The 27,835-nt window shown below is 42.0% G+C and overlaps 1 protein-coding gene across 1 annotated transcript in view; it reads right to left on the bottom strand.

The window, feature by feature from the left end:
• myo7aa (myosin VIIAa) overlaps positions 1 to 11,883 on the bottom strand; it is a 54,982-nt gene extending 43,099 nt beyond the window's left edge. The window contains exons 1-10 of the mRNA XM_078284107.1: positions 11,866 to 11,883; positions 9,712 to 9,825; positions 8,517 to 8,669; positions 4,827 to 5,011; positions 3,972 to 4,093; positions 3,010 to 3,152; positions 2,298 to 2,411; positions 1,222 to 1,290; positions 522 to 606; positions 348 to 424 (exon numbers count right to left, since the gene is read on the bottom strand). Coding sequence (XP_078140233.1) covers positions 348 to 424; positions 522 to 606; positions 1,222 to 1,290; positions 2,298 to 2,411; positions 3,010 to 3,152; positions 3,972 to 4,093; positions 4,827 to 5,011; positions 8,517 to 8,669; positions 9,712 to 9,825; positions 11,866 to 11,883 — 1,080 coding nt within the window. The remainder of the gene's footprint in view (positions 1 to 347; positions 425 to 521; positions 607 to 1,221; positions 1,291 to 2,297; positions 2,412 to 3,009; positions 3,153 to 3,971; positions 4,094 to 4,826; positions 5,012 to 8,516; positions 8,670 to 9,711; positions 9,826 to 11,865) is intronic.
• Between the last annotated feature and the right edge of the window lie 15,952 nt (positions 11,884 to 27,835).

Below are 27,835 nucleotides of genomic sequence, written 5' to 3'. Positions count from 1 at the left end.
TAAAGTACTTACACTTTAATCAGCAAAGTGGTTGAGCATGAGTGAAGCGTACTTAAAAACTAAAATGTCAACACATGGTTAGTTAATGCTTAATCACTAGTTAATTAAGCATGAATTAGTGAACCGTAAAGTAAAGCGTTATCTACTTATTATTATTACTAGTATTATTATTGTTGTTATTATTAGGAAGCACTGAAGCACACAGCGGCTTGGAGACTCAGTTACGCAACTCTTTCAAAATGGATGATCCTGCCATTACTTAATCAGATCACATGACAACATCCACACTGTTACACGCTACAAACACGGTGTGTGTGTGTGTGTGTGTGTGTGTGTGTGTGTGTCACCTCCAGCAGTGTAGCAGCAGTGGTGAGGTGAGAGCTGCGGACGACCTCACAGGCATCCAGGTTGTCGTAGGTACGAGCTGGAGGGTCAAAGGTCAACAGGTTAAACCCTGGTCACTCTATGTGTCATACTGTGTGTGTGTGTGTGTGTGTGTGTGTGTGTGTGTGTGTGTGTACCTTCATATCTGAGGTTTCCCATGTGTAATATAGCAGCCAGCAGTTTAGAAATCTCCCAGTTCTCTCTGTCTGTGAACATCAACACCTACAGAACAGAGTAAAGGAAAAAAATGCTATATATCTATATACAGTATATATCTATATATATATATATTTTTAAAGTCACTCATTAGTTCATCATTCAATATCTCCAAAATATACAGGATCAGTTTGTAAAAGTAGTGTCATTTTGTCAACTAAGGACTTGAAGTACCTCATCTCCTATAAAAAGTGACAGAATTTGTGTTTGTTTTGTGCTATCTATTATTTTATAAGAGTATATGTCACTTTTTTTCAAATGGTGAATGTCAAATTTTGTAATGAAACTCTTCAAATAGAGTAGTGGCTCTCAACCTGGAGGTCCTGAGATGATTTATGGAGTGTGAAAAATAATAATTAATAGAAATAAATAATGAATATTGTCAGCTTACAGTGCTTTCCAAATAAGTCAAATAGCCTGGAAATGGAAAAAGCTTAAAACCATTTATCCAGTTTACGCTTGCTGGTGGTTCACAACTAGGACTCATTTTGTTGTTTTGTTGGTTGAGAGCCTGTATTACAGTATAATAAACAACAAGAATAACAACAACCACACACACCTTGGGTTACTAATGTGAGAATTGTTTGATGTACTCTAACCATAGCTTGGTTTGATCAGTACCTTCATTGCAGAGCAGATGTTGGAGTATTCCTTCAAGTCGTCTCGACCTTCACACACTGTACAGTTCCCCTGCAGAGAGACAGAGGGATGGATGGGAAATGTAGTCAGTTTTAACGGAAAATCCACTGTCAGATACTCTCACACTGTTAGATATCACCCATCTGTGATATTCAATGCATGCCAGCAGCTATTTTGTGGTTGAAGTGTTTTTTTTTTTGGTGTACCCACTTTCCCTCAGCCTGCCTCGTCTACTTCTATTTCAGCTAGTGATGTCCTATATATCCCAGAATGCCTTTCAACGAGTTGGAGAGAACGGGCCTGAACTTGTCGCATTCAGCCGTGGGTTATATGTGTAGGTGGAGAGAGCGATAGTGAGAGCGTAGTAAGAGGGTTTTTCCAATCAAGACAAAGCGAGAGTCCCTTGCCCCTTACTGAAAACACAACCTGTCTTGTTGCTGCATTGCATTCTGGTCTATTTGCTGCATTGCATTCTGGTCTATTTGCTGCTCCTGTTGGTGGAGAAATTGGAGAAATCTCTCTCCTCCTCTTCTACGATGGATTTCTCCCTGTACGATTGTTGAACGTCTCTTGGTGCAAAATGGCGGCTCTAGAAAGAAGCCCTCGCTCTTTGATTCTGAGGGACTGACACCAAAAACGTTTACCGCTGAGGTTTTAGATCGCTGGAACATTTGCTGCTATGAAACTCCATTGTAGCTGCTTCACATCGTCTACGTTTGATCAGGAATAAGAAAAATACACCTCCAAAAAACAAAATGGACCAAGAAATACAAGATATATTGCCAATAGCTTTTTCTTTTACAATATCGAAGTGTTTTGGGGTGGATTTTTCCTTTAATGCTGAGTTTCGAGCATTAACTGGGCGGCAGGGTGTCCTACTGGTTAGAGTGACCGTCCCGTAACTAGAAGGTCACAGGCTCGATCCCTGCAACAGTCAACAAGTGTCCATGGATAACTACATGACCTGTCAGAGCATCCCGGAGCGAGACGCTGACACTACCCGCTCACTGACTGTGAGAGCGCCAGCTGAATGTTTAACAGGTAAAAGTGTCCCTCACTATAGTCAGGTAGGTGTAGTCGGTGGCCTTGCTCAGCCCCAGCTTCTTCTTCTCCTCGGGAGTCATGCCCTTCAGCATGCAGTAGAAGATGTGGTAGTTCCTCTCATCACGAGCCTGCAGAGACAGAGAGGAAAGGAGTTAACAGAGAGAAGAAGAGCAGAGAAACAAAAGACTGATACCAATTTTACAGGAAATTAAACATCCTGTTTTAACTAGAAAAAAGGAATAAAGGTCTGTTATGCTCAGTGTGCAAGCTAGGTTGTGTACAAGATAAAACAATGTGCTCTTTATTATGGGAAACTAAATGAAAGGGAAAGGGTAAAGCCAAAATCCCATTTTAACTATTTCTTTTAAGACTATTTTTATGGCACTTCTGCTTTATTGGACAGTACAGTTTAGAGAGAGAGATTAAAGGGGGAGGGGGGAATTAAATTCAGTATATGTACAGCACTATATTTGTCCCCACAGGGCAATATTCATGGCGTAAAAATATACATTAAAAACAAAAAATATGTTAACACGAATTTAGAGCAAACAATTGACTTCAAAAAGTTGCTTCCCTTCCAGATACTTATTTCATTTAAATGCAAATAAACACAGAAGCCACCACAAACTGCCTAACATTTTTTCAAATTTCAGTGAAAATTTGAATGTTTTGTTACAATAATAGAAAAACTCTTGAATTGGGCCTGTGAGCAGCTTGCTGCTGTACCTGTCGACAGACTCTGGATTTCTCCAGCAGGTACTGCTCTATCTTGGCTCCCTCTATGGCTCCTCTCTTGTTGAAGTGGATGTCGATGTATTTCCCAAAGCGAGACGAGTTGTCGTTGCGGATGGTTTTAGCATTGCCAAAGGCTGCAGAGGGATAAAACAGAGCAACCATGATAATATTGTATGGATATGTGTGTGTATGAGCCTTTGCATATATACTGTATGTACATATGCATGCACCTTTGTGTTTGTACATTTGTGTCTGCGTGTGTGTGCATGCAGCTGTACAAGTATAGGTGATTTTGTATGAGTGATTTTGTGCATTTTTGTGCCTTTATTCAGTTTCCATGACCGACATCCAAGAGAACCTTCAACTTCTACCTAAAGTCAGATCAAGACCTGTAAGATCTTACCAAACATCTACGATTACGCAGAGAATTTACATAGACTTTCAGCGGAGACCCAGGCGTTGCATGCATGTAGCGTAGGTGTAGTGTTGCCGTATTGTTTTTCATTTGGGTGTAGCGTTCACGTAGCCTTAGGTTAGAGTGTAAATGATGCCTGCAGCACACCTACACCACTCTAGATTAATTTTGTACGAGTCCATAAATTTAGACTTCAGAGGGTATCACCAGTCTGAGGCTGTGATCAGATGGACGCTTTCATCTATGCAGCACAAAGTTTGACAATAACTTGCAAGCTATATTAGTCTAATTATCTAATCTGACTGGTTAGCTTGCTAACATGAAGTAACAAAGGGGAGAACGGTGCTGAATATAAACGTGGACAAGAGAAAGAGAAAGTTAGTCCTTTCTGAAGTGGAGGATCTAAATGACAGAGCAGCAGTTTTATCATCTTGCGCAAGAGCTCCGCCTAGATAGTGCCTGTTTCAGGGGCTATTTTCACATTGATGTAATGTGTGTCTGTGTGTGTGTGTGTGTGTGTGTGTGTGTGTGTTCCTACCCTCTAGTATAGGGTTGGCCTCCAGGACCTGCTGTTCTATCCAGGAGTGCTGACCGCTGATGGCTGCCAGGAACTGAAGGATCAACTTCGTGCTTTCCGTCTTCCCTGCTCCTGACTCACCACTGTGAGAGAACACACACACACACACACACACACACACACACATACAAACACACATCATTGCATCATGCTAGCAAGGACTATACCCTCCTCTCAGGGTGAGTCGCTCCAGCCTTTTTTTATTTAACCTTATCTAGGGAAGGTTGACTCAGCTCCATGCTCTTTTTTAGCGACACTCTGCTTCACCTTAAAGGATTCCTCTGGTGTTGGTGAAAGTTAGCCTTATTTTCTAGATTGGCATCTCTCTTCCAGTCTAAACAAACCCAACTTCCATTGATTTGAAAAAGCTGAACAATTGTCAGGCAGGTCATTCACAAATAAAATGTATATTATATGCTTTTATACTACTATCTTCGACCCATAAATCTCATCCATGGATTATGTTACTACACATCTCTGAAGATCGGATATCGTAAATGACCAATGACCATAAGGGAACACCAGTCTCATTTTAGCTAATTGCGTGATAATGGCATGTAAACATCCACAGCGGTTTGGAAAGGGAGAGAGGCCAATCTGGAAAATGAAGCTAACTTTCATCAACACCGGAGGAATCCTTCAACACTGGATTTGGGGGAGTTTGTTGGTATCAGTAAGGTGCCTTGCTCAAGGGCACCTATCCCAGATGGTCCAGGGATTTGAACCAACAACCTCTCAGCCACCTGCTTCTCTAATCTCTAGGCTATAACAAACTTGTTTCACAGCTCTGTTCTACTCCCTAAACTCTCCCCCCACCTGATGATGCAGCACTGGTCGCGGTTGTTCCTCTGCATGTTGAAGTAGCAGTTGTCTGCGATGGCGAAGATGTGGGGGGGCATCTCGCCGATCTTCTTGTTGGTGTAGAGGCGGATCTGGTCGGCGGTGTAGATGGGCAGCAGCTGGTAGGGGTTGACCGCCACCAGGATGGAGCCGGTGTACGTCTGCACACACAGCAGGGAGGAGTGAACGGAGAGAGGTGGCTGACGGGGGTTTCAGGACAGAAGAGAGCGGGAACAGACGGGACGGTGCAGTGATGACGTCGCCAAGCTGTGACATCATCCAGTACGGTGCATTTCACATGACAACATTTCATTTTTACTCACTCACAGTCACTTCTAAAACATGGTCAACTCATACAGGGATGGATTCAAGGCAAATGGTTAGTATTCATACGAGGGTTCGACCGATGTGGGATTTTGAAGGCCGATACCAACGCCGATACTTTGGGATTGAAGCTGCTGATGGCCAATGTTTTGCGGCAATATTCAATGTCTATATATTTGACCATTTTTGTGCCATAAAATCAAGTGTGTCAGGGTGGAAAAGCCTCTGAAACAGCTTTTAAACCATGGGACACTAAAACTCTCCACTGAAGCCCATGATAATAAGATCAGATCAAAATGTCTAATTAGAATCAATTCAGGTTAAGGGATTCCCATAGATAAACAATGTGATAATGATCAGTTATAAAATAAATATGCAACCAAACAAACTGCATCATTTCAATTATATTTGACTGGCTGATTGCTGATTTCCAGTAAAAGGCCAGACAGATATCGGTCAAACCCCAGTAATTCATCACAATTAGTTCACAGTGTGAAAAGTTATGACTGGAATGGAAATGCCTGCAGTGAATACAAAGGAAAACAAATAGATGAAGGGTTTCACTCAAGAACGCAATATATCGATGTTGGATCTTTTCTCCTGTTGTTCACTGGTCAATATTTTTTTGGGTTTGATTTTGTTTTCAGGGTTTGATTTTCCTAAAAATAGCACCTTAATTCAACGCTGTTTAACAGTCCACTTGGAAGTCTTGAATGTCGGATTTCCCACAAGCACATGAATGCAGCTCAATAGTTGTGGCTAAAAACGATAATCGACTAATGGTGGAAATCCCAGATCTGGATCACCACCAAAATCGAATCAACTGATCTTTGGTCCAAGGGCGATCTGTCCACCACATTTCAGCCAAATCTGTTTGAGGTAGTTTGCTAACAAACAAACAGACAAACAAACAAAACAACAAAACATCACCTCCTTCCTATTTACTTGGTGGAGGAAAAAAATACTGATCTTTGCGTCCTCTAAAATGTCACTATTTTGGTAAGTAAAAGTCTTAAGACATCTAGTTGTCATGTTGTAAGGGTATGTCGAGTTTTTTCAAATGCTGGATATCTTAATGTGGACTGAAACTCTTCAAATGCATGTTGAATATGTTGAATACGTCTGATTGTCTGGCGGCTGCTCACATGGCGGCGTCAGAGGGAGGAGCGGGTGGGGGTGGAGGTGTGTGTGTGTGTGTGTGGGGGGGGGGGGGGGGGGGGGGGGGGGAGCTGGGTGAAGGCCAGAGGTGACGCAGGTCTCGTAGCTCAGATGGTGGAGGATGATAATGAGAACGTATCGGTATCTGCCACCAGAGAACCAGCGGCCATGTTGGAAACCAAGCAGCATGCGCCCAGGCTGCAGTGATGAGCTCGGTTACCAGGAACCCCGGGCAAAATCGTCCCACAACGCAGTTTGACTTATCCCGCAGAAACCTGACGCCTCCACAGCATCAACTTTCCAGGAAACCGACTGTTTTACCCTCGATGTCCATTCAGTTCTGTCGTTTTATGAAACAGTTTAGATGATTTGGCTTCATCCCGGCAGTCAGTTATGACACATGGAGATGCCAGGTTTCTGCAGGCCCAAACAAAATGAAAACCCATAAAGATCACCTCGCATTTAGTGACATTTGAAGAGTTTAATTCCACTGTTAGAATAAAAGTGACACTCTGACAAGGTGATTGCTGACATGAAAGTAAAGCACATTACGCAACAGTATTTAAATTATGAGTTATGTCAGTTCTGTTTTTGACACTAGAATCATCTACGCTTTCGATTTCGAAGATTGACTGATGAATTTCAGTTAGCAACTTTTTTTTTCAAAATTGATAGCATTTTGGAATGAAATCCATGATTTCTATGTGATTACAACTTTATAAAACAATGAAATGGTAAAATGAATTGTATTCAAAACGTGCAACATGCATGACATTTTTTACAAACCCAACGCTGTCAAATTTGCACGTGAAATGTACGCTTTTCCTGTACCTTGACTAATTAGATAGCATTGTCTCTATTTTTGAGGCTATGTGAGTATAGCATTGAAGGGATGTAAATAAATCATGCGCTCCCTGACTGCTTTTCAAACACATTTCCAAATATATATACTTTTTGCCCGGGTCTGATCTGTCTCCCCAGCCATGCCTGAAGGTCCGGCACTTACCCTGCCGCCACAGTTCGTCTTCAGAGGGAAGAGGGAGAGAGGGAGGAAGGACGGAGGACAGAAAGGATAGAAAAGCAGAGAGTAAGAAGGCAAGATATGGAGTAGAGAGCGGGGGAAACCTGCTCAGTAGCCAACAGCAGAAGCGTAGCAGTGGTTGGATGTGGCAGCTGGTAAAGAGCATGCAAACTCTAGATAAAGGTTTAAAAAACACCAGGAGTCCTGAAAGTGTCATTTAGAGGGTTACAGAGAGAGACAAGGTGACTTATCTGACTAAACAACAGAATAGCTTTCACTAGAATCTATCTCTTTGTAGTATTTGAAGTCTGAAATTAACACGAACAATATATAACAATAAACAAACATGTAAATAACAAACCAATAATAACCCTAACCCTAACTTTCTGAGACGATAACATTTGAATGCCTCGGTTATATAAAGTCTTTAGTCTTTGCATGTTCTCAAAATTTGAAACTACACTTCAAAATACTCTCATAAAAAATTACAAATCTGATCATAAAAGTGAGTCAGGAAGTTTTAAATTAACAATCAGTATGTGATTCTTAATAGCATTGAAAATAGCTAGGGTGACATATTAATTTCTACATACAGTATATTAATTATTTAGGCCAGTAATAATTATTCTGGGCAGGTAATTTATTTTAGTTTATCAGTCTTTAGCAGATGAGCCGAAAAGTTAATTTTAGACAATATTTGAAGTCGTTCTGTAGCTGAGATTCTCTCTGTGTTGATGAGCAGGTTATAGTCTTATATCTGTATCAGTGTAGCAGTATAGCAGTAGTACTGCAGTAATACTCACATGAGATTCTGGTTATAGTCTTATATCTGTATCAGTGTAGCAGTACAGCAGTAGTACTGCAGTAATACTCACATGAGATTCTGGTTATAGTCTTATATCTGTATCAGTGTAGCAGTATAGCAGTAGTACTGCAGTAATACTCACATGAGATTCTGGTTATAGTCTTATATCTGTATCAGTGTAGCAGTATAGCAGTAGTACTGCAGTAATACTCACATGAGACTCTGGTTATAGTCTTATATCTGTATCAGTGCAGCAGTATAGCAGTAGTACTGCAGTAATACTCACACAACATTCTGGTTGTAGTCTTATATCTGTATCAGTGTAGCAGTATAGCAGTAGTACTGCAGTAATACTCACATATATGAGTTTCTCCCTGTATCTGATGAGCAGGTTGCGGAGGATGCCGGCTTCGTTCAGGTCTCCCAGGCGGATCATGTCCTCCACCCCATGGATGGAGGTGGGGTGCATGGGCTTGATGTTGGTGGCATTCTGGGGGGAGATCCAGTGTTCCTGGAGAGGGGGGGGGGGGGGGGGGGGTGATGAGAGAGAGGGAGGAGATGGAGAAGGAAGAGGGAGAGAGGATGTGAGAGGAGAGAGAAAGGTAGAGAGGGAGGGGATGATGGCAAGATGTGAGAGAGAGAGAGAGAAAGAGAGAGAGAGAGAGAGAGAGAAAATATACAAAAGAAATAAAAAACAAAGCAAAGTCAATCAGTGTATGGGCAGCTACGTTAAAGGGGCAATAAGTAAGGATTTTACAGCTGCTGAGATTTCTGGCTTTCTAAACTCTTTTTCCGGCCTGAACTCTGTTTTGGAAGAAAAACTCCCAAACCATTAGAGTTTCAAGTCACTCGCAATCCAAAAAAGCAAATGACAAATGTGTTTTATTATTCCAGTATTTAGCCTGGTGATATATTACCTCTTCACTTCACACTTCTGTTGGATCTCTGCTCTGATAAGCTAGTTTACTCGCCTCTGTTGTGAAAATGTGACTTTATTGTTTGTGTCAGTTACAGGCCACAGCAACTCGATAAAGATCATAGATTACTTACAGTAATACCCTTTAAAGTCTAGTTTTCAGTAGCTTCACACTGGAAGAAGCAAAGCTACCCTCCAGAAACAGTTTAATTAACTCAAGTTACTTAGAAAAAGTAGTTGAAACTACTTGATATACAGTACATCTGCAGTGTATTGTAATACAAAGTCACAAGACTGCAATGATGCAATGAATAGTCTGTTCAGAAAAATCACATTTTATTTTAAATAAAGAACGGGGAATGTTCACTGTGTTTAAAATGCCCACACACAGTTTGACAGAAACTAATCAGCATATCTTAGGATGAACATACACAATTTACGTCTTTTCTTAGTAGTCTGTCGTCTGTAATTGCAGACGACAGACTACCTCAAAATGAAAGAAGCAATAAACTACTAAAAACACTATTCAAAGTTGAATTTAGTTGATCTACCACCGAGTTGCAACAAACTGTGGTTGAGCTGCTGGTTTAACGGCATGCAGAGAAACTGATGCCCAGATGGATATTTCAGTTCTTACGTTTCCCTCGTCGTCCAACACCTGGATCTGTCCCGAGTCACACAGCTTCACCACCGCGCCGATCGGCACCACAAACTCCCGACCCGTCTTCAGGTCCAACCAGACATAGTCGCCCTGGAAACAGCCAGACACACCGGAGTCACAACCAGAACCAGAACCGGGATCAGGATCAGGATCAGGATCAGAATTGGGATTAGAAATCAGAACCAGAAAATGGAATCAGCATTGGAGTGGGAATCAAAATTAGAATTAGACCTACAAGAATATAATGAAATCGGGATTGGGATCAGTATCTCAACTGGAATTGGAATCAGAACAGCAATTATGATCAGAATCAGAATAAGAAGCATAATTAGAATCAGAACTGAAATCAGAGCCAGAATCAGAACCACATAGGAACCATGTCTCCATTGGAGCGTTTCCCTCCACATTTTGTGCCATTTTGTTTAACCAAAAAACATAAAAAACAATAAATCAAAATTTGAATCTTATGTGATCCACACATTTTCCATGTTTAACCAGCCATGATGACATTTATGATGTAATGTAAAAAAAATCACATTTGATCACAGCTTTGTAAATCAGAAGATCAGAACCATAATCAGAATCCATGTTGCTTTATTTAATCAGTGAATTACAACCATTTTCACACTGCAGCCAGACCAGGTATAACTGCAGTCTGGAGAAATCTGAACCTTTTTGACCCGAGTCAGACTGTAATGTCTGCTGGGTTAAGTCAGGTCTGACATCATCATCCTATAGAGAGCTGACCCTTACTTCAGCTGCAGACTAGCAGGTCCTGCTCTGAAACACAGCTAGCTAAGACTCTGCAGGGTTAATACATCAGTCTAGTACTGAGCTGAAAGGTGCCGTGTGAAAAGGGTTCAATCAACCACAGATCAGCCCAGATCAAGGTCCAGGCAGACAGCTGACCCGGGACTGGAAGGTTTCGCAGGCTGATGAACACTAAACCTGTACCAGGAATTTATCCAGGTGGACAGGAACCAGGTCTGATGCTGGAGAGAGAAGTTAGGACAGAGGAGGTTAGGTTAGGTTAGGTTAGGTTAGGTTAGGTTAGGTTAGGCTAGGTTAGGTTAGGTTAGGCTAGGTTAGGTTAGGTTAGGTTAGGGCTAGGTTAGGCTAGGTTAGGTTAGGTTAGGATAGGTTAGGTTAGGTTAGGCTAGGTTAGGTTAGGTTAGGATAGGTTAGGTTAGGCTAGGTTAGGTTAGGTTAGGTTAGGCTAGGTTAGGTTAGGTTAGGCTAGGTTAGGTTAGGTTAGGTTAGGTTAGGGCTAGGTTAGGCTAGGTTAGGTTAGGTTAGGATAGGTTAGGTTAGGTTAGGCTAGGTTAGGTTAGGATAGGTTAGGTTAGGTTAGGTTAGGTTAGGCTAGGTTAGGTTAGGTTAGGATAGGTTAGGTTAGGATAGGTTAGGATAGGTTAGGCTAGGTTAGGTTAGGTTAGGTTAGGTTACGTTAGGTTAGGTTAGGATAGGTTAGGATAGGTTAGGCTAGGTTAGGTTAGGTTAGGCTAGGTTACGTTAGGTTAGGTTAGGCTAGGTTAGGTTAGGTTAGGATAGGTTAGGATAGGTTAGGCTAGGTTAGGTTAGGTTAGGTTAGGCTAGGTTAGGTTAGGTTAGGATAGGTTAGGTTAGGCTAGGTTAGGGTTAGGATAGGTTAGGTTAGGTTAGGTTAGGTTAGGATAGGATAGGTTAGGTTAGGGTTGGGTTAGGTTAGGTTAGGTTAGGTTAGGTTAGGGTTGGGTTAGGTTAGGTTAGGGTTAGGTTAGGTTAGGTTAGGTTAGGTTAGGACAGAGGACGTGAGTTCATGCCAGGGAGAGATAACTAAAAACCTCAGAGTACTTTTTTATGATAACTAGTAACTTAACATGTTAGTTTCTCAAATCTTGTCATCTGTTTATAAGTTACTTTTTAAAATGAGAATTATTTTATTTTTCTTTCATATAGTTTCTCTACTTAGTTACTTTTTAATAAAGAGTAACTTTGTTTTGGGACTAGTTACTTTTAAACTTTCTACTTACTTTAAAAAGTACTTTTAAAAGTAAGTAACACAGTAAAGTAAGTACTTTTAAAAGTGACTTTCCCCAACACTGAATATAAATCTATAACAAAACATCTAGAACATCTAATAATTCCAACTTTGCGCAGCAAGAACATGAGAGAAAACTGGAGTATGTAACTTTCTGCGTCTATTTAGATGGGTTTTAACAAACTATATCAATATAATAAATGGGATGGAATAGATATTGCTTTCAGCAGAGATTGTTGGAGCAAAATCAGGACTACTGGGAGTGAAAATGCAATGAAGAAACAGTGTTGAAGCCTTTAGAGTGACTTTTATCAACATGATCTGTTCAATAATTGTGAATCTCATTTTTACTTTAAGAGTTCCGGTTTGGTTTTCTAGGCAGCATGAATTGATTTTTCACAGTGTGTCACACTGAAATGATCGCACTATAACTAACTACCTACAGTGGTTTCAGTTGATCATCTCCATCGCCACAAAATGTGGCCTGTGTGTCATGGGCTTTAGTTACAAGCAACAAGGCAGACACACACACACACACACACACACACACACACAGGTGCCTTAAACACAACGCTCACAGTTTTCACACATACAATTATGATTCATGTAACACAGAAAACCACATTCATAGGATTTGCACACAATTATGAAACATGAGATGATACAGCATCACACACACAGAGCGCGCACACACACACACACACACACACACACACAGGTATCCTATTAAAGCTCACACACCATATTCAGACATACAATTATGATGCATGAAACAAGGAATCATACATTCACACACACAGGTAGCTTACGCATGACAAATCTCACAGTATCCAGACATACAATTATGCATGAAGCACACATACACACACACACACACACAGCGTACCGGCAGCAGTGTGGTGTGTTTCACCACAGTGTTGACGTTGCGTAGCAGCGCCCATTTGGCCTGGTCCTTCTCATAGAGCTCCACATAGTCCCGACGCTTGTACATCTTCACATATACACTGGTCCATACACACACACACACACACACACAAAAATATCCAAACGTACAGTCTACACACACATAAAAAAAGTGTGTCAACTTATCTTCCACATGAATGAAAGTGACGTTTTTAGACGTGTGATTCCTGTATCTTCCATACACACAAAAAATGTCCAAAAAATAAATAAAGTCTCAAACCAAGACTCTTCAGACTTCAGTTTACATCCATAAGAAATCTGTTAGAACTTGACACAAGCTTTAATAGTCCAGACCAAGAAACATGTTGAAATGTCCAGTCTCCAACAGTTCAGCATACAGTCTGGGTGTCACAGGTTTGATTCCAGCTTCAGTCCTTGGTCACATGTCACCAACTGTCTCTCTCTCTCATCTTTTCTGTCAGCCGCCACTGGAGGTTGTCTAATAAAGTCAAAAAGCCTTTAAAATAATGTCAAAATAAAAGGATAAAAACATCCAACATCTGACGTCTTAATCCACATCGACCCCAAACCGCAGGGCGTCCTGGACTGGGAACTTGGGTTGAGTGTCATCTCTTCTCTCTGTATGTTTTCCTGTCCATTTCACACTGTCTATTAAAGCAGAAATCCCATAATAACAATCAGGAAAAAAAAAAACATATCGAATGTCTATCCTTCAGTTTTGGTCCAGGAGAAATCGATCAGAAGTTTCCAACATACTGGGAAGATCCTCCACATCCCTAACCTCTCCACCAGACAGATCCCTGCTCTCTCTCTCTCTCTCTCACACACACTCTCTTACACACACACACACACACTTCTTTACCCAGCCCCCCACAACCTTGTCGCCCACGGCAACGTGATGTCACGTCCTCCTCAGGTGTGTCCTATAGTGTGGGATCTCTGGATATAAATACAGTGTGGACTCTTGATAATCTACACTTAGAGGAGCCAACACTGAATAAAATAATAACAATAATAATGATAATAATGATAATAATAATAATGATATAGAATAATTATAAAATATAGAATTAATAAAAAAGTACAGTAAAATAAAAAAAATATAAAATATAGAAAATAAAAAGAAATAAGCATATACAAAAATAAAAATGGACAAAATAGAAAAAAACCTATTCCTTACTGTGTCTAAAATTCCAAAACTAGACAGAATAACAATAACAAACAGGAATATTTCCCGCTGTGAGTCTGAACAGACAGACTGGAGGTCTGGACGCTGTCCGGTCTGGATTAAACACACAGGAGGAAACCAGAGCTTCCTCCTCCTCCTCTTCCTCCTGTATCTACTGTATCTGTTCTTCTTTCTTTCTTTCTTTCCTTACTACTCTCTCTCTCTCCCTCTCTCTCTCTCTCCATGTCTTTCCTCAGCCCTTGTGGTCTTTGGCCTTGGCCACATGAGACAGAAAGTTGGAGAGAAGTGATGGAGGGATGGAGACAGAGGAAGAGGACAAGGGGGATGGAGAGATGGAGGGAGAGGAGGAGGAGGAGGAGAGGAATGAAGGCAGATGGGAACAGAGAGGAGGAGAAGGGCGATGGAGAGGAAGACTGAAGCGAAAGGAGGAAGAAGAGAGGGGGACTAGACAGGAGGAGGAAGGGCAGAGAGGAGAGAAGGAAGGGAGGATGTAGAGGAGGGGAGGAGGAAAGGAAAGAAAAGGAGAAGAAACTAAGGAGATGAGAAGAGAGGAAAGGATATGAAAGGAAAGGAAAGGAAAGAAAAGGAAAGGAAAGGAGGAAAGAGGGCAGGGCAGGGATGAAGAAGAGGAGAGGTGTGTGTGTTATGGGTTGGGGGTTGGTAACTGTCCGTCTGTGTGTGTGTGTGTGTGTGTGTGTGTGTGTGTGTGTGTGTGTGTGTGTGAGTCATACATGTCAGTTTAATTAAGTTAATACTGCGGCTGGCAAACCGAGCTCGGAGCCACCTGAACATTACACCACCCAGCTGTCTCACACACACACACACACACACACACACGCGCACACACACACACACACACGCACACACACACACACACACACACACACACACACGTGACAGAGTAAAAGGGCGACCAGGGCCAACACCAAACTATCAGGAACCACATTATCAATTATTTACAGCAGCAGGATCTCTCTCTCTTTCTGTCTCCTCCTCTATCTCTCTCTCTCTCTCCCCTTCCTTCTCTCTTTCCATCTTTCTCTCGATCCCTGCCTTTCTCTTTCTCCCTCTCTCCATCCCTCCATCTCCCTCCTTTTCTCTCTCGTTCCTTATCAGTCAGGTGTCTCTTACATGTACTGGTAGCTACAGTATGATGTGCAGTTGGATATAATTCAGATCAGTTAACTTGTTAGCAAGAGTGGAAGGAAAGCATCCTGAGTACTGTTACTCTGCTGAAACGTTACTATACTTTCTCAAGCGCTGTAAACTGTGACAGAGTTTGATATCGCACAACCAGGCCTATTCACCGTATGTTTCGAATCGGCAAACATATCAGATGCAGCATACGGCGAGTAAGCTTTTGTTTACAGTTAAAACTTTGAGTCGGTTTGCTTTACATTAGCTGATGTGGATAACGTGGTCAACACATGGGAGCGTACAGTTTCGGTGTCAGTGTACCGCACCCGTCGAGGATAAACATCGGACTGGGAGGATGACATGAGAAAGTGGCCAGAAATAACTTATGGGGATTAGGGCTGCACGATATTGGAAAAAACTGACATTGCAATATTTGTTTTTTCTGCGATATATATTGCGATATGAAAAAATACAGGAATTTTCACCAAATGACTTGATTAGCTCTATCAAGCCTTGCCCCTTTAAGAAGGTGGCCTTGTGGGTAACGTAGTAGGAAGTGAGTGTGTTTGGTTTTTAGCCGCAGCCAGAGTGAGTTGCGGGATGCTAAGTGAGTAAAGTTAGCATAGTTAGCGGGAAAAGAGCTTAAAACGTCCCCGAGAGGCCGTGCATTATGTTCGCTGCTGTACAGAAATAAAGTGCCAGTTCTCCACTGCAGAGTCGGTCCGGACTCTTAGTAAAAAGCTTGTTACCAGCTACGAGCCAGGCTAAGCTAAAGTAGGCTAGCACAACACCAGAGGCTTCCCAACTACGGTTCGGAGCCGTGAAAGCTGGAAAGGTAACATACACTACTCTTATAACAAACCCTTAACTCAGAGTAAATTATGTTATATCAGACAGACTTCTCTTGTAGATTAGTCATGGAAAATGAGAACCGTGCGAGTTTTCCTTTTGTATCAAGCAGCAAAAAAGTTGTAGCATGACGTGTTTGAGTTAATTTGCCTTTACTTGACATCGCACGTCCTGCGATGTGACTATTGCGCATGCACACATCGCAAAGACGATGCTAAAACGATATATCGTGCTGCCCTAATGGGGATATATTAAATTATTTCGTCATTAGTTCATTTCCTGCAAAGGTAAACAACAGTAACTATTTTTTGTGTTTTTCAAAGGTCAAATGTGAAGTTTGAAATGTCATGACACTTTACTGTACCAAGAATTCTTTTGTCAGGACAGGAGATGATGAAGACAAAGATAATAAAGTCAGTTTTCTCAGTTTCCCTCTTTCTCTCATGCGGTTGCTGCCTTCCAGCAGTTCAGCAGCATCTCTCTCCTGACTGACTGACCTGGATTTGCCCTCTTGATGCCCATGAAGAAAAAAAACACACTTTGCTTTGGTCTCTCCATCACAATCATCAGTCATCAAATTGGCAGACTGCTGTTTTAACACTGAGGCCTTTAGAGGCTTTTTACATGAGTCATTTAAAGATCAATAACGCCCCCGGGTCAACTAACCAGACACCGTGGCAAATGGAGACCGATCGGCATGGTGATCAATGAGGAGCTGATTGTAACGGCACTCGCCCTCATCCAGGCTTCAAACAAATCCTCTGATGTGCTAGCATCTCATTATCAACGAACTTATCAACCTAACCTGAACCTTCGAGTCTTGAGTCTTGAATCAGACTCACTTTAATCGCCAAGCACTGTAGACGTACACAAATCTGTCTCAGGACACAGGCGCTGAAACATACTGTACATACTAACACACAGTACAAAGACAACAGGACTTCAACTGAAGATTTATCAACATAATTTAGTCGGCATCTTTAAGTCTCAGTATAAATCACTGGCTATAATGATAGCAGTTCAGGTATTTTGTAGGCTATATGTTTGCAGCTGGCATTGTGTAAAACAAATTATAAATCATACATTTCTTTGCATTCATTTTTTAGAGTTCTGTAAAAATAGCCAAAAAAAAAACGTTTTACAAGTAGACGAGATAGTTTTAGTTCAGTGTTACTTTTTCACACTCTTGTTTTTATCTTTGTTTTAGTTCATAACAATGTTTCTAGTTTTGGGCTTAGTTTTAGTTTATCCCGAGAGGAAATGTTCGTATGATTCTGCTTTTGCTCTTTTCAGCTGTCAGAAGGTGTGAAGAATGATCTTGGAGTTGTTTTGTCTAGAATATACCTATTCAGTTTCACTTTTAAACATGAGAGAGAACAGGCTGTAAAAGTCTTTGCAGTGCTGATCATGGATAGCTGCAGGATAGAGGACTTGGACCACGGCTACCGCAGTAATAATGCAGTAGAAGTGTAATGAGGGACTTCTATCATGACTACAACTACACACACTCCATGTTTTGGACAAACGTGACCGGTGCAGGCGACAGTGTCAGTGTGCTGTCAGCAGGATGGTAGTGATGTAACGTCCCTGCCGCCTGCGGTGGACGGGCGTCGCTTCTCACCGTCTCTTTCTTCAGGTAAATAATTCAAACCAGGCTGCTGTTGTGAAGACAGACGGCGGGCCGGGTGTTCACTTACGCCTGCTAATGGCCGAGTGTCATTCCTCTGTGAGACGGTAACTCCAGAGGAAGACAGACAGGCAGACAGACAGGCAGACAGACAGGCAGACAGACAGACAGACAGGCAGACAGACAGACAGACAGGCAGACAGACAGACAGACAGACAGGCAGACAGACAGACAGACAGGCAGACAGACAGACAGGCAGACAGACAGACAGACAGACAGACAGGCAGACAGACAGACAGACAGGCAGACAGACAGACAGACAGACAGACAGACAGGCAGCAGGCCTTCAAAGACCAGTGTTACGCCTTCACAAAGCTTCAATACATAGAACCGTTATTCCTATTTAAAGTGGTAATCTGTGAGATGGGCGGAGCTTAGACTTTCTGTTGCTGCAGTTGCTGAGTTTCTCTTTTCTTTGTCTGTTCAGCCATCGCTGCTCATGCTAACTACCCAGTTCTTCTTCTTCTTTATTCCAAACAAACCGGAAACGTAAAACGCATCACTTCCTGTGCAGCAGAGGATTTACCAGAGTTACCAGACACCGGCTGTTTAGAACAGACAGTGGAAAAGCTTTCACTGGATATAGGCTGACTCACTGTTTTGTTATATCAATCAGTGATAGAAAGTAGCAACAGGGACATTCATTTACATGAAAATGTCATGAAATATTACTTTAAATCAACTCTCTAACATGTCAAATTTCTGGACTGTCTACAACAGCAGCGAACCAAAAGAGTTCTTGCCAGACCAAAAGACAGAGAGACACTTTTGAAGACATTCTTGAACAGAAACTTCAATTCGTTCAAAATTAATTCAGGGGGGGGATATGATGATGCTTTGTGAGATTTATCATTCCAAACCAATGAGTCTGAACATTTTCAGGCCTACAGCACATTTCAGAGAGACACAAACATCCGTGAAAACCTAATTATTGTTTGTTTCTGTGATTATGTAAGCAAGTGTAGCGTTAGCAATTAAATGCCAGACAGGGGAACAAAATGTGTTAGCCTAAAGAAAATACATGTGTGATCAAAGGCTGGTTCGGTTTAACTTAAATAAAGCTCATGTTTCTCTTGTTTCTTTACATTTTAACAAAATCTTCAAATCCCTCTCCAAGTTACACATGCATTTTTGATTCCTCTTGTTATTCTCAATGTATGAAATGTATACTCCGAGGTAAACAAGCTCACTCCAGGCTATATAAGTGTATCAGAGTTTGCTTGTTGAACACCACATACTGCAGACTCTGACAGCAAGCTAAGCCATCTCTCCTCAGGAGTCAGTCTGCCCCCTGGTGGGATGAATGAGCTTTTTTCCACCAGATAGAAAATAATACTTTGTAGTTACAGTCTTTCTGCAGCAGTGTTTCCCCCGGGATTTCACTCTTATCAGGGAGGAAAAGCCTCTGAAACAGCATCATGTGACACTAAAACTCTCCTTTAAAACCCAGACTAATGAAATTATTTTAGGGTTAGTAGCTTTTTAAGGCAGAGTGACTCAAAACACCCACTCACTGACAGGGAAACTCTGATCTGCAGCAGCTCTGCTAACGCTTAACTGTGTTTTCTTGAGCTTCGCCTCATTTGCATTTAGATGGATCATTCAGACAAGTCAAAGGTCGCAGGATGAGATATATTGATGGGCTAATCGCGTCGGCGCTTGACGCCAAATAAACCGCTCCATAAAAACACAGACAGGCCGGCTCTCCCTCCTGCTTCACTTCACAATTAACATTAACATTTAGTTTCTTTGTGCCGCTCTCCCTCTGCAGAGCCACAGCACAGAGACACAGGAAGCACAGAAAATCTTTTTGTGGAATGAAACTGAAATAAATACTTAATAAACAAGAGAGGTCAAATACTGAAATAGAGCTGACTTTGCACTAATGTCAATGCATTTTCATTGCATTTCTCAGGTATGTTCATGTCTGTGTGTGTGTGTGTGTATTTGCACGTCCATGTTTGTGTACTTGTATGTTCATGTTTGTGTGTGTTTGATTGTATAAATGTGTGTGTGTGTGTGTGTGTGTGTGTGTGTGTAGACTTGCATGTTCATGTCCATGTGAGTGTGTAGTTGCGTGTACTTGCATGTTCATGTTTGCGTGTGTTTTTGTGAGTGTATATGTTTGTGTGTCTTTGCGTACTTGTATGTTTGTGTTTTTGTGTGTATAGGTGTATGTCTGTGTGTGTGTGTGTGTGTGTGTGTGTGTGTTCTCTGTGTTTGTACCTTGTAGTCTACAAAGTGGCATGGGCCCCCATTGTACACATTTCCTCCCATGATGCATTTTGCATGAATGGAACTGGCAGAGGGTTATCTCTCTCTCTCCCTCTCTTTCTTTCTTTCTCTCTCTCTCTCTCTCTCTTTCTCTCTCTCTCTCTCTCTCTCTCTCACACACACACACACACACGTCTCTGTCCTGTTGCATTGTGGTTGTCCAGTGAATGAATGAATGGCCGCCTCTCATCACAGTGGAATGTAACATCTCACTGAGCAGGAAACAACAACTAAACAACACAGAAACACTGAAAGACTCAACAACAAACCAACCGGGCTTTCCCAGAACTCGGGGGTGGGACTGTGAGGGGGAATATGAAAGTATAAAAAACAAAAAAAAACAAACTGAAATGAGCGTAAGCATCATCATTTGTGTCTCTGTTTGCAGTAAATACAGGGAAAACATACAATTATTGTGCATTTTACATTACAAGAATTTCCAGACCTCAATATGTTAAAAACGTTGGGAATTCGTCAACTAAAGGAAAAACAAATTCAGTTCCTCTTGGAGGCCGATGGATGTTCTTAAGAATCGTGACCCAGATGAAGACGTTCTGCTGAAATGCTTTGGTTTTTATGTTTCATTAAAGACGATTTTTGAGAACCTGGCAAAACAAACCGAACTAAAAGAAGTAAACGCTCCAGAGTTCGTGCTCATTTCGTGAAATTTCGTGAGACTCGACCCATTGAGCTACACAGGGAACGGAACCGATAACATAGCAGTTTTATTTTCATGCTCTACATACTGAGCTACGCATCTGCACAGGACCGACTCAGTGCCTGAGTACTGAGGGCGTTTTCACACGGTAATAGTCCTTTTAAAGTCCGAACCAGAGTCCTTTTAAAGTCCGAACCAGAGTTTGCGAGGTTGTTACATCGTGTCGGTCCGGTCTGGGGACTTTTAATTTGACGACGTAATCCTCTGAGATGCGTCGGACATATTTCCGCTATGTGGCAGCTGGTAGGTTGTTTTTTTTATAGCAATTGAGATTTCAAGCCTTGTAATCTATATAAGGAAGAGTTAAATGATTTGGGAAAAGTATGGACAAGACAGAAGAACTCCCCTGTCAACAGTATGTCTGCATTAAATGAGTGTGTATACATTTGTTTCCGTAAAATTTTGACCGAGGCGGCAAGTGTGCCGTTTTGCACTTAAGAAAACATAGCGCCTCCTTGCCGACTGTGGAGAAAAAAAGAGAAAGGAATATTGTTAATGACTCCACAGTCGCTGTTGGCAAGGCGATTACGATACCGACCAAGCTAGGGTCGGAAACTCTTCTTCGTCTTGTCATCTTTGCTGTAATTTGGCTAAAAACAACCCAAACAACCCGCCGTGAACCAACAAAACATCACGCACATATTGTCATTTCCTCCCTTTGGGTTGGACTTTATCTAAATTGTTTTCACACCAGAAATAATCTGCACTACGGTGCGAAATTTCTGACAAAATCATCTGAACTTTGTCTGCAAAAAGTTTGTGAAGTCTGCACTAAACAACGGTGTGAAAACCCCTAAGAACCTGCTCCAAGGACTAGAATTTAAAATGAGCTAAATTCTGTGACGAACCCAACATGATATAACTGTGTACCAGCTGTCCTGCCACTGTCCTGTGTTAGGGGTGTGGTTACCTTAATGAGGGTGGTGTATTTGTAGCTGAGAGGCTGGACATTTGCGTCACAGCCCTCCGGCGGCCAATCAGCTTCCGTCCTGTTCATCTCCATCGTCACTGATTATCTCTTCTTCTCAAGATCTGCACACACCCATCAGTGTGATTGTGGACGTTTGGGGGTTTAACCACAAAGTAAAAGTAAACGTTCACTGTTTCCAAATGAACATATTATTCAGTACATCGGTGCCAACAGTACATTGGTTTCTCCTCAACATAGTCATAGTCACCAAATCATATTGCTCTTCTCGTGCCAAATATCCCTCAGTAGTAAGTAGTTTGGGCTGGTGTCAAATCTCCAATGTTACAAAACCTTCAAACGACAGCAGAACATCCTCAAAAAAATCTGCCTCTTCGCAAAAAAATACTTCAATTTTCAAGCCAAAATAAAATTCGAACCACGAACTTCAACAAAAGAAAAGACGTTGTTTTGAAGGCAAACTCCAAATCCAAAACTTTCCTCTCGAACTTCAATAAAAATGTTCCCCGTGTGATCCGGTTGCACCAGCTCCGCCCACAAATTTTCCTCCACATTAGCAGTAAAAATATTCTCTCATCATCTCAACATCACATACTGTCCACAGTATTATTTTTTTCCTGTAGAAAACCAATAAAACGTTCCTGTGGCAGCAGCACACACCACACTGCTTCCTCCCATATACTGTTTGATTATAATAGAGTTCGGATGGGGGTGAGAGTGTGTTTGGTGGGTTAGAGTGTGTGTGTGTGTGATGAGACAAGCATCCAGAGAGAGGATGAGGGGTATCAGCTGGTGTATGTGTGTGTGTGTGTGTGTGTGTGTGCATGCATGCGCATCCCAGTTAGCTCATTTTATCGGCTCGTCCCATTTTGCCCTCCATAGTCGGGGGGCGGGCTGCTGTCAAGGCTGATTAGTCGATCAGAAAGGCTGACGAGTTGAGCGCCGCATCAGCTGGGTATCAAAAGGGCCGACACAGAGGCCAACACACACACACACACACACACACACACACACACAGACACAAACACGTGTACACGCATGCATGCCCCCAAACACACACTCTCATAAACACATTTGTAAGAACATGCAAATTAAGATACCACAAAAATGCATGTTGACTGTGTATGTGTGTGTGTGTGTGTGTGTGTGTGTGTGTGTGTGTGAGTGTGTGTGTGACTACAAAGAGGACTCAATGTGGCCTAATGAGCAGCTTATCCTTAATGAGTTATTCTACCTCTGCTGGAACAGGCTTTTCTAAGAGGACAAGTCCTATTACACACAGCAGGGGGCACACTGACACACACACACACACACACACACACACACACACATACACAGAAATGCACAGAGATGCAGTAGTACACACATATATAATGTATGGAAATGCAGACATCTGTAAAGCTGGTAGCAAATTGTTATACCACACACACACACACACACACACACACACACACACAGAGCTTTTTGATATTTTATGCTCTCTGGTGATACAAAAGATAGATAGATAGATAGATAGATAGATGATAGATAGATAGATAGATGGATAGATAGATAGATAGATAGATAGATAGATGGATGGATGGATGGATGGATGGATGGATGGTTGGATATAGATAGATAGATAGATAGATAGATGGACAGATGGATGAATGGATAGATAGATAGATAGATAGATAGATAGATAGATAGATAGATAGATAGATAGATGGACAGATGGATGAATGGATAGATAGATAGATAGATAGATAGATGGATGGATGGATAGATAGATAGATAGATGATAGATAGATAGATGGATGGATGGATGGATGGATGGATGAATGGATAGATAGATAGATAGATAGATAGATAAATAGATAGATGGATAGATAGATGGATAGATGGATAGATAGATAGATAGATAGATAGATAGATAGATAGATGATAGATGGATAGATGGATGGATGGATGGATAGATGGATAGATAGATAGATAGATAGATAGATAGATAGATAGATGATAGATGGATAGATAGATAGATAGATAGATAGATAGATAGATAGATGATAGATGGATAGATAGATGTGTTTACCTGCTGTAGAATGACCATGGTTCTGGTTTCTGGCCTTATAGCCGGACATCAGCAGTCACCTTGAGACCCTGAGAGAGAGAGAGAGAGGGAGAGAGAGAGAGAGAGAGAGGGAGAGAGAGAGAGACAATAATAAGGATCTTGTCTGCAAACTAAAACAGAAAATTATTTTCAACCTTTATTACAGTAATGAGGGAAAGTTTTTTTCCACATCACATCCCCAGCAGAGACAGCAGCCCAGTGTAATCAGTCTTCCCCCCGCCGACCAGCGAGCAGCTCCACTGGTGCATTATGGGAGCTACACACTAATGCACACCAGACTCAGGTGTTGTTTTACCTATAAACATGATCAAAGGAGCAGACACATAAAAGTCAAACTCGTTAAAAGCCTGTTTCTGTTTAACTTTGTTACAGCCAGCTGAGTAAATGAGAGAGCAGAGATGTGGCTGCTAATAGGCTGCATAAAACACACACACACACACACACACACACACACACACACACACACACATGCAGACGCACATGCACACAGACATGCACAAAGGGTTAAACAAAGACAAACAGAGTAAAAGAGAGATACATACGGGGAGACAGAAAGATGTACAGAGAGGGAGGTAAAGAGAGAGAGAGAGAGAGAGACAATGAAATTGAACCAGTCATGCCAAGCCTACTCTCTATCGCAAGTTATAATGTAATTTCTTTATCGATAACAGACTTTTTGCTTAAAGCAAGTGTATAAACATTTTCACGATATGAAAGTTTATCGAATTTTGCCGTTACCGTCCAACATAACATGCCATTTGCATAAGAATACTTGGATGGAAACCCAGCTAGAGACAGGAAGAGAGAGAGAGAAAGAGAAAGAGAGAGGGAGAGAGAGATGTAGTGGAGGACAGAAAAAGAGAGGCACTAGTTAATGCTCCCTTGAGGAACAAAGGAAATGCAATCAAATATACAAGCAACACACACACACACACACACACACAGGGTTTTAGGGATGAATTAAAGGGCAAGACTTCCTGTCTGTCTAATTTCCTCTTGGGGCCACTTTATATTTCAATCAGGACCAGAGGGAAAGGTTTCGGGGGTCACATTCACACACACACACACAGTCCTTCTAACCGCTTCGCCAAGCCCCCCCTCAAGACCCTAATCATGTGACCTGTTTCTGACTCCGCCCCCTTGTCCTCGTCACATGACCCTGCACTCACTGGTTAATCCACACCAACAACCAAATCTAATTACCTCTCTTTGTTGTGTTGGGACACTGGTGTGTGTGTGTGTGTGTGTGTGTGTGTCTTCACAGGTGGATGTGCTTCCTTGCATGTGTTATTCATTAGGGACAAATTTAGACTTGCATGTACGCCCAAAGTAATTGCTGCTATCTTTGTATGTGTGTATGTGTGTGTGTGTGTGTGTGTGTGTGTAAGTATTAGCCATGGTAAATTATTCACTCTCCCCTGATGAAGCTTTAGTTTGATCCTGTGACCTTTGACACATGATGACTATGACAGCTAACCCTCATTAGACAGTTTGGTTAGTTCTCTGTTTGAATACGTTAGAGCTTATATTCAGGTTCAGGGGTTAAAGGGAGATATTCTCACACTGTTATCTGTCATCAGGCTGTGATGTTCAATATATTCCAGGAGTTATTTTGTGATGTAATTTACTTTTTTGGTGTACCCACTTTCTCTCAACCTGCCTTTTCTACTTCTACTTCAGTTAGTGATTTCCTACGTTTCCCAGAATGCCTTTCGACAACCCCCAGAGAACGGGCCTGAACGTGTTGCATTCAGCTGTGGGTTACATGTGATAAGAGAGAGAGACAGAGATAGTGGAGCGAGAGTTTTTCCATTTGAGAAAAAGCGAGGGTTTCACCCCTTATTCAAAACACAACCTGTCTCTCTGCTGCATTGCATTCTGGTCTCTCTCCTGCTCCTGTGGGTGGAGAAACTGGTCTCTCTCCTCTTCTACGATGGATTTCTCCCTGTATGATTGTTGAACGTCTCTTGGTGCAAAATGGCGGCTCTAGAAAGAAGCCCTCGCTCTTTCATTCTGAGGGACTGACACCAAAACACGGTCAATGGAGAGTCCTTACAACTAAAACTAATGTGTGTGTGTGTGTGTACATGATTATTAGCCATAGTAAATTATTCACCCTCCCATTATGGAGCTTTACTTGGATCTTTTGACCTTTGACACACGGTGGCGGTGACAGCTGCCCTTCACAGACTGAACCGGCTCTTTGTAAGCAAAACTCAAACCCCCGGAGGGCTTCACCTCTGGGTGCTGTTCAAACAGTTTCTTATTAAGAAAGCTGAGGCCACGAACTTTGACCATGCTGCACGGGCAAAACACCACGCCAAGAGCAAAGCTAATGAGAGAGAGGCGGCGTGTTAACGGTTAGAGGAAAACACTCAGCCAGGGTTTCTGCGCTCCACCAGTGTTGGGCGGTAACGCTTTACTCAGTAACGTGCTACAGTAATGTGATTACTTTTTTCATTAACAAATAGTGTAAGGGATTACAATTTCAGATTCGGTAATTACATTACAGTTGTTAATCCCAGTAACACTCCGTTACTGTGTTACTTAAACCTTAACCCCCTTCAATCTTTTCTTTTCTCTCCTCATTTTTTAAGTTTTTTTTTCCAAATCCCTGTTTTTTCCTCCATCATACGTATCTTAAGGACATGCAGCAGGTTTATGTCGGCAAAACAAAAGCAAAACAAAAGATGGAGGGTGAGGAAGAGACGCTGGAAGTTTTCCCATTACTTTGAATTGATCTCAGTCAAAGATGTAAAGAACATTCTGGTCCGTTGTGAACTTTGTGTGGCAGCAAAACTCTTTTCCACAGCGAAAAACACAACATCCAGTTTATCAAAGCATCTGATACGCAACACAGCGATGAGAAACTCAGCGAAAAAACAAGGAGGCCTCTGCTGCCAACGAAACGGAAAGTAATGGAACTAAGAGTAATAAGTAAAGAGTAATTGATTACATTTTCTGTCTGCCACAAAAACCAATCACTGTCAAAAACGAATGCCGAGCGCTGACCACACGACTGTCAAACACCTCAGATCTCTGCACCGCTCACATTAAACAACCTTCTTTCCTGCAGCTTATTGTCCGGCTGCCTTAGTGGGGCGCACATTAAGCGATGCGGCCCGGACGAGGGGGTCGCAGGGTAAAAGATTCTCCCGAAAACAAACGGCAAATGCGACTTCTTTTTTCACTTGATTATGCTAAAACTAAAAAGGAAGAGCAGCTCTCACTGTGTTTGCACTCAATTGTGCTGAAAACAGAAAAGAAAAAGAAGAGGGTCAGACTCTGAATTTGGAGGAGAGAACGGTTGGGGAGAAGTCTGTCTGTTCTGCAGAGAGTTGGAAAATAATTTATAAAGCTCCAGGTCTCTCCCGCCTGGCTCCTCACAAGCTCTTACAAAGCTCTACACATATCTCACACTGCAAGAGCGCTGCAGATTTGGTGCTGACAAAATGAAACATGTTTGAAAACGTCCCAGATGTCTGAGACGGGTCAAACTCTGACATCAACTCATCTCTCAGAGTCATTGAGGATTTTGTTCCAGATCTCAAGAACTCAAAAACTCGTTACGGCTAAATCGGGTCTAAAATCATGTAGTGTGCGCCCGGCTTAAAGGAAAACTTGGGCAGGGGCGGCACTCCAACTGTGAAAAAAGACTGACCTCAATTGTTCATTTTGCTGGTTTCTTTTCATTATTTTTTGTATTTTATTATTATTTTCATAAGAGCCATGCTGACGGTTTTCCGGCCTGGTTTCGGTGGCCTTCCTCATGTTCTGCCACAACCGTTTTATCCATAAACCACAGCTAATGGTGTCTGATTCAAGCTGTGAATTTAACTGCAGCTTGAGATCTGCTGTTGCAATTAATTCTCTCTCTCTCTCTCTCTCTCTCTCTCTCTCTCTCTCTCTCCCGGTCTTTCTTTCTGTCTCTCGCCCTGCCTCCATCATTTTCTACTACCCAATGAAGCAGAAATGTAATAAAAGCAGTCTAATAATAAGGGGAAAGAGTTACCACCGCGTGCGCACACACACACACAGACACACAGACACACACACACACACACACACAGACACACACACACACACACTACTGTAGCTCGGGCAGCAGGAACCCAATAACCCACGCTGGTAAAGAGACTAATCTGTAGGTTTCCTGTAGTGAATGGATGGAGAGTAATGTGGCCTCAAGCCTCTGTCTGACACACACACACACACACACACACACACACACACTACACAAACACATGAAATGCAAGCGTCTCTC

Source organism: Centroberyx gerrardi, chromosome 6 (genome assembly GCF_048128805.1).
Source record: "Centroberyx gerrardi isolate f3 chromosome 6, fCenGer3.hap1.cur.20231027, whole genome shotgun sequence".
Classification (NCBI taxonomy): Eukaryota; Metazoa; Chordata; class Actinopteri; order Beryciformes; family Berycidae; genus Centroberyx; species Centroberyx gerrardi.
Note: the sequence above shows the minus strand (reverse complement) of the source record. Positions and strands in the feature narration are given on the sequence as shown.